The 13661-nt window shown below is 35.9% G+C and overlaps 2 protein-coding genes across 3 annotated transcripts; both read left to right on the top strand.

Moving 5' to 3' along the window:
- The first annotated feature begins 664 nt into the window (after positions 1-664).
- LOC109154844 (putative pentatricopeptide repeat-containing protein At1g12700, mitochondrial) lies at positions 665-5336 on the top strand. 2 transcript variants are annotated; one of them, XM_019302588.1, is made up of 2 exons: positions 665-2616; positions 4327-5336. In XM_019302588.1, the coding sequence occupies exon 1, from the start codon at positions 782-784 to the stop codon at positions 2369-2371; it is 1590 nt and encodes a 529-aa protein (XP_019158133.1). In that variant the 5' UTR covers positions 665-781; the 3' UTR covers positions 2372-2616; positions 4327-5336. The 2 variants fall into 2 exon arrangements, with proteins under 2 accessions (XP_019158133.1, XP_019158134.1); XM_019302589.1 differs by lacking the exon at positions 4327-5336 and adding an exon at positions 2617-2741 and having other exon boundaries at positions 665-2500.
- A 39-nt stretch (positions 5337-5375) lies between these two features.
- Positions 5376-7088, top strand: LOC109154846. The gene is made up of 3 exons (XM_019302590.1): positions 5376-6394; positions 6522-6756; positions 6910-7088. Exons 1-3 carry the CDS (start codon positions 6389-6391, stop codon positions 7086-7088), a joined length of 420 nt encoding a protein of 139 aa, XP_019158135.1. The 5' UTR covers positions 5376-6388.
- Positions 7089-13661: the final 6573 nt, after the last annotated feature.

The following is a 13661-nucleotide window of genomic DNA, read 5'->3' as shown; positions in this document are numbered from 1 at the left end:
ATTGCACTATATAATATTTGATGTTCTAATTTAAATAATTATATATCGATTCATATATTCTTAATATACTACAACAAATCCGTTTCGTGCATCGCACGAGTGCAAATACTAGTAAACACATAAAACACCACCACTTGTGAATAATCTCAAATACAAAATCACCAACATCATTTACATTGTAAACAATCAATCTAAATAGCAAATTCTATACACCAAAAACAATAAATCATACTGCAAAAATCAAATTATTCGCAAAAAGATCTGAAAACCATAAAAAATTGCAAAAGATCGAATGCAAATTAACAAAAATCAACTGCAAAAAAACCTGGAATCGTATGCAATCCATCAACTGCTTGATCTCTCTGATCTGTTGCCTCCTCCATCGAATAATCCATAAACGAAATCAGAACATCCTTGCGACTGCGATTGCAATTGGGATTCCAGAGATATTAACATCCAAATGTCAAACTGTCAAAATCCGGGAATAAAAAATTTGAATGCGAAAGAAAACCGCGCTATGCATAATGCCGTTAATAACCATCAAAAATAAAAAAAAAATTTAAAGCCGAACAGCGTCTTTAATTAAATTAAAAACGACGCCGTTTTGCAACCGCGTGCACCATACGCGGTACACGCGGTTGCACGGCATAATTTGCGACTATTGGATGGAAACAATTTTCTTTCTTTCCTCGAAGCCCTAACTTTCATTTCATTTCATTTCATTTTCATTCTTGAGAATGAAAACAAAGAGAAATGCTAATTTGTCTTCGTTTTCACTAACATGAGTTGGAGGAGAATAAGGACAGCAAGATCTATTCCCATTTCGGCCATTTTTGCGGCGGAAACAGAGGCAGGTACGGTTTCTTTTGAGCCCTCGCTGCGCGCTTTTCCTTCTCGCCCACAAACGGTTTCTTCGAATCAATCCAATTTCAAAAAAAACTCTAATGATTTAGACGATGCTCGAAAGTTATTCCGTCAAATGGCTCATACCAGGCCCTTGCCTTCTGTTATTCAGTTCAACAAGCTGCTTTGTAGAATTGTGAAATTGAAGCATTATTCCATAGTTGTTTCCCTCTTTCAAGAAATGCGCATTAAGGGCATCCCCATCGATGTGTATACCATTAGCATTCTGATGGATGTGTACTGCCGCTCAAGTCGAGTAGATTGCGGGTTTTGTGTACTTGGTGTGGTCTTCAAGTGTGGATTTGAGTTTGGTGTGGTCACATTCAACACTCTGATTAATGGCCTCGTTCTGGATAATAACATTGCGGAGGCTGTAGGGCTATTCAAGAAGTTGGTGAGGGAAAATGTGTGCAAAGTTGATCAAATTACTTATGGTATTCTTGTAAATGGGCTTTGCAAGGCAGGTCATACACAAATTGCTCTTGATTTACTTGTAGTAATGCAACAGGAGGGACCTAAGCCTGATACTATAGTCTATAGTGCTGTAATTGATTCTCTATGCAAAGATAGAATGGTTGATCAGGCTCTTGACCTTCTCTCTGAGATGATTGAAAGAGGGGTTCCCCCGAATATCTTCACATACACTTCACTGATTCAAGGCCTTTGCAGTTTTAGCCGATGGAAAGAGGTTACAAAGTTAATGAATGAGATGGTGTTACATAATGTATATCCAGGTGTGTATGTTTTCAATGTATTAATGGATGCCCTCTGTAAGGAGGGGAAGTTGGAAAGTGCGGAAACTATTATTCAGATCATGATTCAAAGGAAGATTTATCCTGATGTTGTCACATACAACACTCTTATTGAGGGTTACTGTTTGCAAGGACGGATGGATGAAGCGAGGAAAGCTTTTGGTCGGGTGGTAGAAAGTGGCCTTCAACCTAATGTTAGAACCTATAGCATATTAATTAATGGATACTGTAAAATAAAAGAAATGGATGAGGCCATGCATCTGTTTTGTGAAATGCCTCAAAAAGGGTTTCATCCTAATGTTATTACGTATACCACAATGTTGAAGGGGTTATTTCTGGTGGGTAGAAGTTCTGCTGCACGCGATGTATTCAATGACCTCATCTCTAAAGGGCAACGCCTAGATGTGGTTACATACAATGTAATGATATATGGGCTTTGTCGAGAAGGAGTTTTAGATGAAGCCTTAGAGTTGTTAAGGAAAATGGAGAAGAATGGTTGCTTACCAAATACTGTGACTTATAATGCTATTTTGCAAGAATTTGTTAGACAGGAAAAATGTCACGAGGCAAATCTACTTTTGGATGAAATGGTTGGTAAGGGTATTTCTCCAAATGAGTGCACGTTGTTCTTCATAAACGACTTACTTGCACTTAAAAGTGGAGATGAGACAGTACTAAAGGTGATGCAGAAATTTGCAGCAAATTGTGTAAAGTAACTACATATTTGGAATGTTATAGCTTCTCTGCTTGTTCATGGATTGCTACTTTTGGAGGAATGTTTTCAGAGATTTCACTCCCAGTTCATTTAGCACCTACTAGGGTGGACATCCAACTGACTGTAGGAAGTAGCAGTAGCTTTCAGATATTTAGTTGTGGGAAAGTAAGGTTCAAATGGCATTATCTGCAGGTCAAAATAATCCCTTTAAGTTAGTAGTTGAGAAAGCAGTATCTTTCATAAAAGGTTTGTGCTCCATCTTCTTGTTCAAATGTGTGCATATTTCTTGAGTCAAGTCTGTTAGTTGCAATAGTACGTTAGTGAAATATACTGTTATGTTTAACTAATGTGTTTTGAATATTTTTTCCAGCCTTTTCAAGAATACAGTAGTCAAATTTTATAATCTACTATTTCTTCTTAAATAAAATGTTTCATTAGTTTTTTCTTTTCTGAAAGTTTTTTAAGGACATTTCTTTGACATTTCCGATTCATCATTCTTGTATTTTGTCATCCTCAACTGCTGCATTTTGTTTTCTTGAGGTTCATTGCAAGTATTAAGGTTCATTGCAAGTATTATTTGCTTAAGCACTCTTAATTTACAGTTAAAACACCAAGTAGGCAGCTAGTGCTCTGTGTTAATGATAGTCTAATTCTTTTAATGATTTTAAAGGATTGGAAATATTCATCCACCGTCATTTTCAAGCTTCATTTTCAAGCTTCAACTAAATCATCATCATTTTGAAAATAAATTGTTAGTACATATGCACTAATGTTGATTGGCTCTCAATGTTATATATATATATATATATATATATATATATATATATATATATATATATTATACTGGCACTTTTTCCCCTTTCATTTCCTTTTGGCGGGAAAATAGTATACCTGCAAACTGGGAGGAGCTGCAGTGTTACTATGATCCTAAAAAACCAGTGTAAAATTCTTCAAAGATGTATATGTGTTATGTGTATACATATTGCCATTTCTTAAGTGCAACCCATGAAATGGTGTCAGTTTGAGGTGCCTTGGAATACGATACACAACTTTCAAGTGACATTCAATGTATGATAAACTCTTTTTATGGCTGGGGAGTAACATTTGTACCCATTTAGTGTACTAGAATACAAACCCAATGAAGATGCACTTATGAGATTTGGGGTCATTTTTTTTTTTTTTTTTTTAAATATTTTTTTTTATCATAGATATGGACAAAAGCAGTACATTCGAAGATTTTTGGGTCATGTTTTGTTCTTTTGTGATCATAGGTATGGACAAAAGTAGTACATCTAAAAATTTTGAGTGACAATTCCGAAGAAAAAATTAAGAGATGTTAGAATGCTCGTAGTAATAGAGTTTGTGGTGTTTTGAACCTAGTGACGTGACTATGAGGTGAGTGTTTGTAAATACAACTTTCTCCAAATGTGTATAGGCACATAATTTGAAAACATGATTGATCGAGAGACTTCAAGGAGGTGTTAATTTTTTCTTTCAGCCATTCCATTTTGTTGAAGGGTGACTAATATGAACAATTCTTTGATGTAGCAAGTATGAGCCAATAACTGAGCTATAGTATTCTAACCCATTATCAATTTTCTAAACTTGAACTCTTTGTTTGAATATATTTGTAATCATGGAATTTAACATTTAAAAAATTGATGTAGTTTAAAAATTTTCTTTCATGAGGAAAATTCATGTGGTCCTAGTATGATAATTAATGATGGATACAAATCATTTAGAATCACTAATATTTTTTTGCCTTTGACGGTCTCCAAATATCACTATGTATCAATGATAAAGGGTAAGAAGGTTTGTAAAGATCGCTTGAGTAAATAGTTTTGAGTACTGATATATCACTATGTATCGCTGAATGTACTTAGAGATCGGACTGATACTGCTGCTTTGGTTTTATTTCGAGACTTGGACCGACAGCTCTGTTTTCTTGATGATCAGCTTAATATATTTTGGCGTCAGAGAGCAAAACAATTTTGGCTTGCGAAAGGCGACCGAAATACAAAATACTATCATCTTTATGCCTCGGCAAGGAAACGAAAGAATCATATTGAAAAGCCCCAAGATGATACAGACCAGTGGATTGAGGGAGCTGATCTTCTAGGGCTTGCTATGAGACACTTCAAAAATATTTTCACTTCAAAAGGTGTGAGTACAACTGAAGCAATTCATGACTTCGTACCTAAAATTACTGAGAGTGACAACGAGCAGCTGTTACGGCCCTTTTCATATGAGGATGTCCGAGAAGCTATTATTTCTATGGCCCAAGATAAGTCTCCGGGTCCGGATGATTTTAGTCCAGATTTTTTCCAGCACTTCTGGGGTGAAATAGGTTAGGATGTATCCAGTTTTGTTATTGATTGTGCAAATGGCAGAGATTTTCCACTTAATTTTAATGATGCGTTCATCACTTTGGTGCCTAAAATATCTAAGCCTACAACTATGAGGGAGTTGCGGCCAATTGCGCTTTGCAATGTAAGTTACAAGATTCTTTCAAAAATGTTAGCCAACAGAATGAAGGAAGTTTTAGATAAAGTAATCTCTATTTCTCAAAGTGCCTTTCTCCTGGGACGATTAATCACGGATAATGTACTTGTTGCCTCCGAGATTATTCATTATTTAAATCGCAAACGAGAAGGTCGGGATGGCTGATGTGCTCTAAAACTGGACATTGCTAAAGCTTATGACAAAATGGAATGGTCATTTTTAAGAGAGATTATGGTTCGTATGGGATTTGACCAACGATGGATTAATCTTATTATGAGGTGCGTTACAACAGTTCGCTACAAGGTCGGGGTAAATGGTGATCTCACAGACTTTATTATTTCGACATGTGGGTTGAGACAAGGTGATCCTTTGTCCCCCTATTTATTTATTTTGTGTGCAGAGGGGTTGGCGCACTTAATCACTATGGCGACTATGAAGAAGATGTGGTCTCCGTGCATTGTGGCTCGAGGGGTTCCCGGGGTTTCTCACCTTTTTTTTTTTTTTTTTTTCAGACGACAGTCTGTTATTTTTTAAGGCCACAGTCCAAGAAGCTGAAACTGTTAAAAGTTGTCTTGTGTCTTATGAGCGTATGTCGGGGCAGTCAGTAAATTTTGATAAATCATGCATCGTTTTTAGTAGAAATACAGGAGATGAGAGGAAGAATGCTGTGGCTGCAGTTTTTAATATGGCACATTTTGGTAACATTGGGAAATATCTCGGTCTGCCAATGGGTATTGGTCGCAAAAAGAAGGAAGTATTCTCCTATATTGAAACTAAACTCCTTCACATGCTATGTGGATGGAATAAGAAGGTCTTGTCAAGGGCCGGGAAAGAGGTTCTACTAAAAAGTGTTGCTCAAGCATTACCCACTTACACTATGAGTATGTACTACCTCCCGATTACTTTTTGTGAACGGATTGAGAGAATTATGAATATGTACTGGTGGGCAACGAGTGGCACTCGTGAAGGGGGCATTTGGTGGATGGCATGGGGAAAAATGTGTAGGCCGAAAGCAAGTGGTGGTTTAGGTTTCAAGTGCCTAACCAAGTTTAATGTGGCTTTGCTTGCAAAGCAAGGTTGGCGACTGTTGACGCAACCTCTCTCACTAGCAGCACAGTTATACAAAGCAAGATATTATCCTCATGGTGATTTTCTTAATGCCAAGCTTCTGTTGGAGATCCATTTTGGCAGGTCAGAACTTCCTTCGTCAGGGATGCTACTGGCGAGTTGCACAGAACAATAATGGAATGAAGGTCAGTGAACTGCTTGACCCTCTTTTAAAGGACTGGAACACTGCTTTAATTATGGAGTTGTTTGAGCCGCGTGATGCAAATCTCATTTTAAAGATTCCACTAGCTCCCCAATTTGATGATAAATGGTGTTGGAAAGGAGATTTGAAGGGTTTGTACTCTGTCAAACATGGATACAGAATGTTGCCAACTGACAGTGAGCACCTGTAATTGGCTTCTAATGGTGTTTGGAAGCTAAAGATCCCTCCCCATGTTCAGAACTTTTTATGGAGGTGTCTCCATTGTATCTTTCCTACGTTAGTCACATTGGCTTCGAGACGTGTGAATGTGGATCTTCTTTGCCCCCTATGTAAGCATTTCCCGGAATCCTTACGCCATCTTTTTTGTGAATGCTTGCAGGTTGTTTCATTATGGAATGATCTTTTGGATTGCTCCCTACCTACAGATGATGAGGACTTTATTGATTGGTTGGCAGGGATATTAAAAGGCAATTCTGTTGTGACAAAACTAAGCAGTATAGCGATGTGGTGGTGTATATGGAAGGAACGTAATGAAGTGGTTTGGAATCAGAAAACATGGTCAAAGGTCAAAATGGATGTGCTGAGGTTGGTTCATGATTGGCAGCAACTGGAGGGTGAGTCTCATAATTCCCAGGTTCATACTCACAATAATTCTTGAACAAATTCCTCAAGGGTAACAGTACATGTGGACGCAGTTGTGTTCCATGGGACTAATCAAGCCACCTTTCGTGCTATTATTAATGATAATTCTGCGAATTTTATTGCAGCTAAAAATGGCCCGAGTCGATGTTTGAATGATGCCCATCTTGCGGAGGCGGTGGTTATTAAGGAGGCACTCTCGTGGGTGAAGGAAAAGGGGTTATACAAAAGTGATGGTTTTTTTTTTTACTGTCAATCTGTTTGCAATCTGATTAATAGCCATCAAGTGGACATATATATAAACTAATAAATAGCCTTTCAAGATAATTAAAATTTTTGATGTCTATGACGAAAATATCACAACGTAATTATACTCACTAGAAACAAAAACAGAATTGAAACAAGAATTAAAACCATAATTGAAAGCATAACTTGACTTGGGAACTTGTTTATTTGAAAGAGTGTTCTTGAGAATATAGAGCACCATAAACGTCAGCACTATCAATTACCTCCCCCAAGCGTACAACTTGAAATTCATAAAGATTAGGGTAGAATTTAGTCACACAATTCAAGTCTCTAGTGAGTTTATTGATAGAGAGCATGCTACAATTTTATTTAGAAACAAAGAGAACAGATGAAAGGAGAAGTTCGTCTGTTAGTTTGACATACCATATTCCTATCACGTTGGAGAGTGATCCATTAGCAATTTTGAACGTGGTGATATTATATATAAGTATTCGCTAATGATTTTGTAGTCTAGTGGCATGAAGTTGCTCTCCCATTCTCCCATATGGGAGATCATTGGTTCAAGCCTAATCTATACTATTATTAAAAACAAAATCACCCTTTCTTGAATTCCTGCCCAAACAATAGAAAGGAAAAATGGAAAAGGAAAACTTATTAATACTAAATACTAATCAGTAAAAAAGACTTCACTGATTATACTAATAATGTTAGCGGTGAAAAAAAATGGAATAGGAAACAGAATTCACTTAATAATAATAAGGTTACCAATAAAAAGGAAAATCTTACCAAAAATTACTAATTAATAATAATAATAATAATAAAGATCTGGAATTAACTTAATAATAATAAGGATCCGAAATTTAATAATAAAGATCTGGAATTAACTTAATAATAACAAGGATCCGAAATTCAAACGGTTTCAGGAAAATTTTACAAAAAATTACTAATTAATAATACTAAGATTTTGAAATTAACTTAATAATAATAATGATTTACTAATTAATAATACAAAGATTCTGCAATTAACTTAACAATAATAAAGATACGGAATTCAAGCAACCATAATATTCAGAAAAATTACTAATTAATGAAATGGATATGAGTATATGAAAGATTGTGCAAAAAAAGGGGGAAAGAATCGGTAATTCATACCAAAAGCACTATACATGCCGTTATTTTAGTATTAAAATTGCACTATAAATATTCTCAAAAGCAAATAAGAATTTTATCATTTAATATTTTCTATTCTTCTCTGATATTTATGCTATTTCTCCTTATTGTTTATAATGGACTTTGTTTTCATCTCTGCCTCTGACCTATCATGCAGGATGAGGAAAAACTCTATAAGGCTTCGGTTGATGCGTTGTTATTTGTCCAGAGAATATCAACGCGCGGTCAACCAACAAACACTCGAATGCTTATTCCATGATTCCAAGGTGAATTTCTCCTAATATAGTTATACTTCATGAACATCAAAATATAAATGTACCTCAAAATTTTGCAATAACTGACCAGCAAGTAATTAAATCTACAATCTACAATTATAATAAGAGCCAATTATGTTAGGCCCTTAACTGGAACAAAAAAATGTCGGTAGTATTGTTTCTTAAAATGAATGGTTTATATTATTTTGATTTTAGTTTTTTTTTAATGATTTTCCTTATTTACCCTCTATTATATTATTTTCTTCCCTTAAATAGCCTAAATTCTGTTAGTATAAACTTTAGTAACAGAATATTCCGTTAACTATTTATTATTTTTAACTAACTCATTAATTTCTATAAGAAAGGTCTTAGGTTCGAACTCATTCCAATTAGAGTTGGCATAATTGTTAAACATATACTACGAATATGTTAAAATATATTTTAAAAATATATAATATAAAATTTAACATAAACTTTGTTCAAATAATTAGTCTGGCTAAATACATAACATTCAAAGTTAAGCATCAAAGATTATAAATCAAAAACTTTAAAAATCATTTGATTTTTATGCATTTAAAAAAAAAAAACAAATTTAGGTTAAGTTTTTTTTTTTTTTTTCTTCGTTTAATTAATCTTCTTTTGAGTTTTTAGATTTGAACAAAACTTAATATTTCAATTATACTTTTGCATTATTGGTATGATTTAGGTCGTTATGGTATTGATATTTTTTTGTATGTATTTTTATAATGGTACAATTGTACATTACTTTACAAATATTACACTATTATTTTTTTATCGGACAAAATTGTTCTTGCATCATTATCAGGCTTGCGCGATCTAACTACAAAGTTATTGATCATAAATACAATTACGGAAAATTATGTTGTGCATCCATATGCACCCTGCATGGTGCATATGAATGCAAAAACGTCGTCGTTTTGCATAAAACGCGCGCCCTACTTAAAAAAAAAAAAAATCAGTTTCGATTCCCAGCAACAACATTATGTTATTCATTTTTAGTTCATTCATTTTGGATTTTTTAGTTATGAAATTCTGAAAGTGTAGTTATGCAATTCTGGAAGTGTAGTTATGCAATTCTGGATGTGTAGTTATGCAATTCTGGAAGTGTAGTTATGAAATTATGCATGTGTAGTGAAATTATGGATGTGTAGTTAGAGAATTCTGAATTATTATTATTTTTTAAAGTTAAACGCCAAAACGACGTCGTTTTTTCATCCGTATGCACCATGCATGGTGCATACGGATGCACATCATAACGCTTCTACAATTACACCTGGACTCTAAAACGGTAAAGGACCATTTTCTAACGAATTGATAATGTTGACATCACACTGGTTCCAATTGAACAAGTTTACACATTAGAATTTTATCAATGCATGAAAACTTCTAAAGAAATTTGTAAGTTAATTTTTACTATATCATTATAATAATATCTATTGTAACTATGAATTATTTATTATCATCCTCTATTGACAGGAATTGTAACAATTGTCATTGACAAACTCTCAAAACAATTTGTCTCAACAACGAATGTAAATTAAAAAAAAAAATCAATGATTTTATTATTGTTAATGGAAATGATATACGCCACTTTATTACTCTTATTAAATTAAATAAAGTAGTAGCTACAACAAAAAACAATATATATGCATTTAATTAATTTAGAATTAGATGTCTATAATGCCTTTATTTAAAAAAAAAATTATTCATTATAAAAAAAATTAAAAAGAGATATAATTTCATTAGTTATATTATCTTTAGTTTCTACAATTCAAAGATTCATTACATTCGAATTTATTAATTTATTATATTCACTACATTGTCCATTGTCTTCTTTTTACATTATCTTGTAATTAAATATCAAAGTTATGGAGATTTATTTTACCATATGTAAATGTTCTTCCCTAATCTTTTGTTATTTCCTTACCTTTATTTTCTTATTACCGTTGGATAGCTTTGTATATATATATGCTTTGGTTCCTTCATTCTTCATTACAATCAAGATATATACAATATATTTTTACACTCTCCAACATGGTATCAAGAGAAAATCTCTATATTCTATAAATTTTTTTCTTTCCAGTTCATCACATGGCTGAGAATTCCCAATCTTCTCCCATGGATGAAACTCTATCACTACAAGAAAAATCGCGAATTCCGTCGCGAAACAGCAAAATTCCGTCGCGAATCACGTTTTGCGACGGAATTCGTTCCGTCGTCTATCAGCTCGTTGTATTTTTGTACGCGACGGAATAATTCCATCGCAAAATATGGCGATGAAATTAGCAACGGAATAAGCCGTTGCAAAATTGCGACGGAACTTTTTCCGTTGCAAAATTGCGACGGAACTTTTTCCGTCGCAATTCCGTCGCATTTTGGCAACAGAATTGTTTTCCGTCGCATTTAGTGTAACATATATTTTGTCGCAATTCCATCGCATTTTTGAATTATATTTTTTTTTTAAAAAAAATATTTATAATTATTAATTTTAAATAGTAATATGAGCTTTTAAAATATTAATGTAAAACTATAATGACATAGTAAAACACAATTAATTATAAAAATAACATAATTCTAAAATATTATCAATTAACATTTAAGTTCAAGTAACAATACATCATCAATCCACATTTAGTAACTAAAAATAATCAATTCAAGTCTAAACAATAAAAAAGGATACATGTAATGAAAATCTACCACCTATAACCAACAAATAGTAAACCAAAAAAAAAAAAAAAAAAACCCAATGCTCATTTATCCGATGTAGCAGTCATTGTAGTAGTCAACCCTTTGAACTTAGGCAAAGACAAACCAATGCTAACGATGAGAATTCGCCGCGAAATTTTTAAGCCTGTACCATTTTCCACTCTCAACGTGTCTGGACCAATATATTCCTCCGATGACGTCAACATTCCAGCTTCCGGAGTCGCGTGAGCCGTGGCCCCAGTGTCAGGGTACCACGCCTCGGATGATGGTACGGTGGTGACCGGAGTCTCGCCCGAAACGGCGACATGCGCTTGCGCGGGTGGTTGTGTGGTGTACCGTTTGTAGCAGTAAATCGCAGTGTGGCCCTGCGCCCTGCAAATTTGACAACGTGGACCGCCACCACGCTGATTTCGGCCACCACCCCGCTGGTTCCGACCGCCACGGCCACCACGCCAGTTGTTCTGCCTGCCGCCTTCAGCACTGCCGTGACCACCCGAATTGCGTCCGCCACTCCCACTGCCTCGGCCAGCATAGAAGGCCGAGTGCGAACTGCTTCCGGCGCTGTCTGCAAAGTCATCAGCAAGGATGAAATCCGCGGCTTGCAGGTGATCCGCGAGATGTGGAAGCGAGACCGGAGCATGCGCCGTCAACGAAGCCGCATACGCCCTGTACTCCGGACGCAAGCCCCGTATCACGTACAGATTTTGCTCGGCCATGGAAAGGGGCTGACCGGCCTGGGCAAGCGCTTCCACCAACAGCTCTGCTTTTCCGAGGTAGTCTCCGGGTGTAGACGCCCCTTGCCGCAGCGCTTGAAACTGACCAAGCAGGCTTAAACACCGTGCCTGCGTGTTAGAACCGAGGGCCGTGCAAATGGATCTCCAGACGGCAGCGGCAGTGTCTCGGCCAACCGCAAGATGCAGAACTTCATCTGACATCGAGGATATGAGAAGGCTCAAAATAGACTGGTCCTGAAGAACCCAGGCCTTGTGCGCCGGGTTGGGAGTGGACGGAGCCGTGGTTGCGCCGGAGCCCGACTCGCCGGAGCCGGATGCGGACAGAAACGCCGGTGGGCACGGGGTGGTGCCGTCCACATAGCCGATGAGGTCCTGCCCTCTGAGAAACGGGAGAAGCTGGGTTCTCCAAAACCAAAAATTTCTCGAGGTCAATTTCATCGAGATGAAATGGTGGGCTCCGGACAACGGATTCCCGGTTGCCGGAGCTGAGCCGCCGGCGGTGGAAGGAGTTCTCTCGGAGGACGACGACATATGATCGGGTAAGAGGGGGGGGGGGGGGGGGTTGGGTGTTTTGCGATGGAGGATCGTGTTTAGGCTGATACCAGATGAGAATTCGAAATTCCAATTCCAATCAGAAAGATAGGATTACAGAGAGTATATCTGAAACAATCACTGATCCTATCTAACAGGTTATTAACAGAAGACTTATTCTAACCACATATAATAACTATAGGTTACAAATATAAATAAAACAATAACACTAATATTACTCACACTAACATCCGATGTAGCAGTCATTGTAGTAGTCAACCCTTTGAACAACAACATCATCAAGAGTTGCTGCAGAAATTCTGCCAACAAAATAAAATCACAACAAATAATTGCAGCCCGAAGAGTTAATATTTGATATTTGAGGTTAAGAAAAAACTTGCCACTAGAACTAATTTTGTCTTTGACACCGCCAATCTTCACTCTAAACAATTCACACGAACAATCTCCCATCTCTCTGTAAAACAAACAACTAAGTAAATGATGATACTAGAATAATAGAAACTGAAATTTATACATTAGATATATCATTAGTTTTTCAACCCTCCACTCTAAGAAGGAATGAAGCCAACATGCTCCTCTTCAACCAAAGATCCAACAAATTCAAGTGAGTGGCATGTTGGTGGCCCTGCAATAAGAGGTTACACGCATTTTTATTTATTTCCAGTTTTATAATGTATTAACCATGTCCAATATGTCTACTACAATACATGAACGACAAATAAAATGTGGCTTTGAGCACTTCATTAACACCAAGTAAAAAGGTGAAGACAATAGAACATGGCAGATAAATATGAGCATACACTTTGCATAGAGAATAATTGTGGTAAGTCCAAGATTAAGTAGTTAACCCAAAATAATGAAATGGAGCTCCAGTACATTCCTATTTTAAAGGAAATGAGATTCCACACTCAAGAATAAATTCAAACACATAGAAAAAAAAAAAAAAAAAAAAAGAGCTGAAGTAATAACATAGTTAAGAGATGTTGAGGTTATAACTCACCACCCCCACCTTTGAAAACAGTCTAAAGTCCTGCCAATTTCTATAATTCTTTCACTCCAAAGCTAACCAACAAGGACAAGAAAAAAAAAAAAAAAAAAAAAAAAAAACAGATCTAGTGTGCAGAACATAACCCATCTTGGATGTGCACATTAAAATTTGATTGCTTAAAAGAGGCAACTTTAGAAAGATTATCAATT

The sequence above is a fragment of the Ipomoea nil genome, unplaced genomic scaffold, assembly GCF_001879475.1.
Source record: "Ipomoea nil cultivar Tokyo-kokei standard unplaced genomic scaffold, Asagao_1.1 scaffold2653, whole genome shotgun sequence".
NCBI classification, from domain to species: Eukaryota; Viridiplantae; Streptophyta; class Magnoliopsida; order Solanales; family Convolvulaceae; genus Ipomoea; species Ipomoea nil.
This window is presented reverse-complemented; position numbering and strand designations above follow the sequence as displayed.

Excerpts from the sequence above, each read along its gene's own strand:
- LOC109154844 (XM_019302588.1), top strand. The coding sequence starts at position 782 with ATGAGTTGGAGGAGAATAAGGACAGCAAGATCTATTCCCATTTCGGCC.
- LOC109154846 (XM_019302590.1), top strand. Across the intron at positions 6,757-6,909 it reads TGATTGGCAGCAACTGGAGG|CTAAAAATGGCCCGAGTCGA; the intron begins GTGAGTCTCATA and ends ATTTTATTGCAG.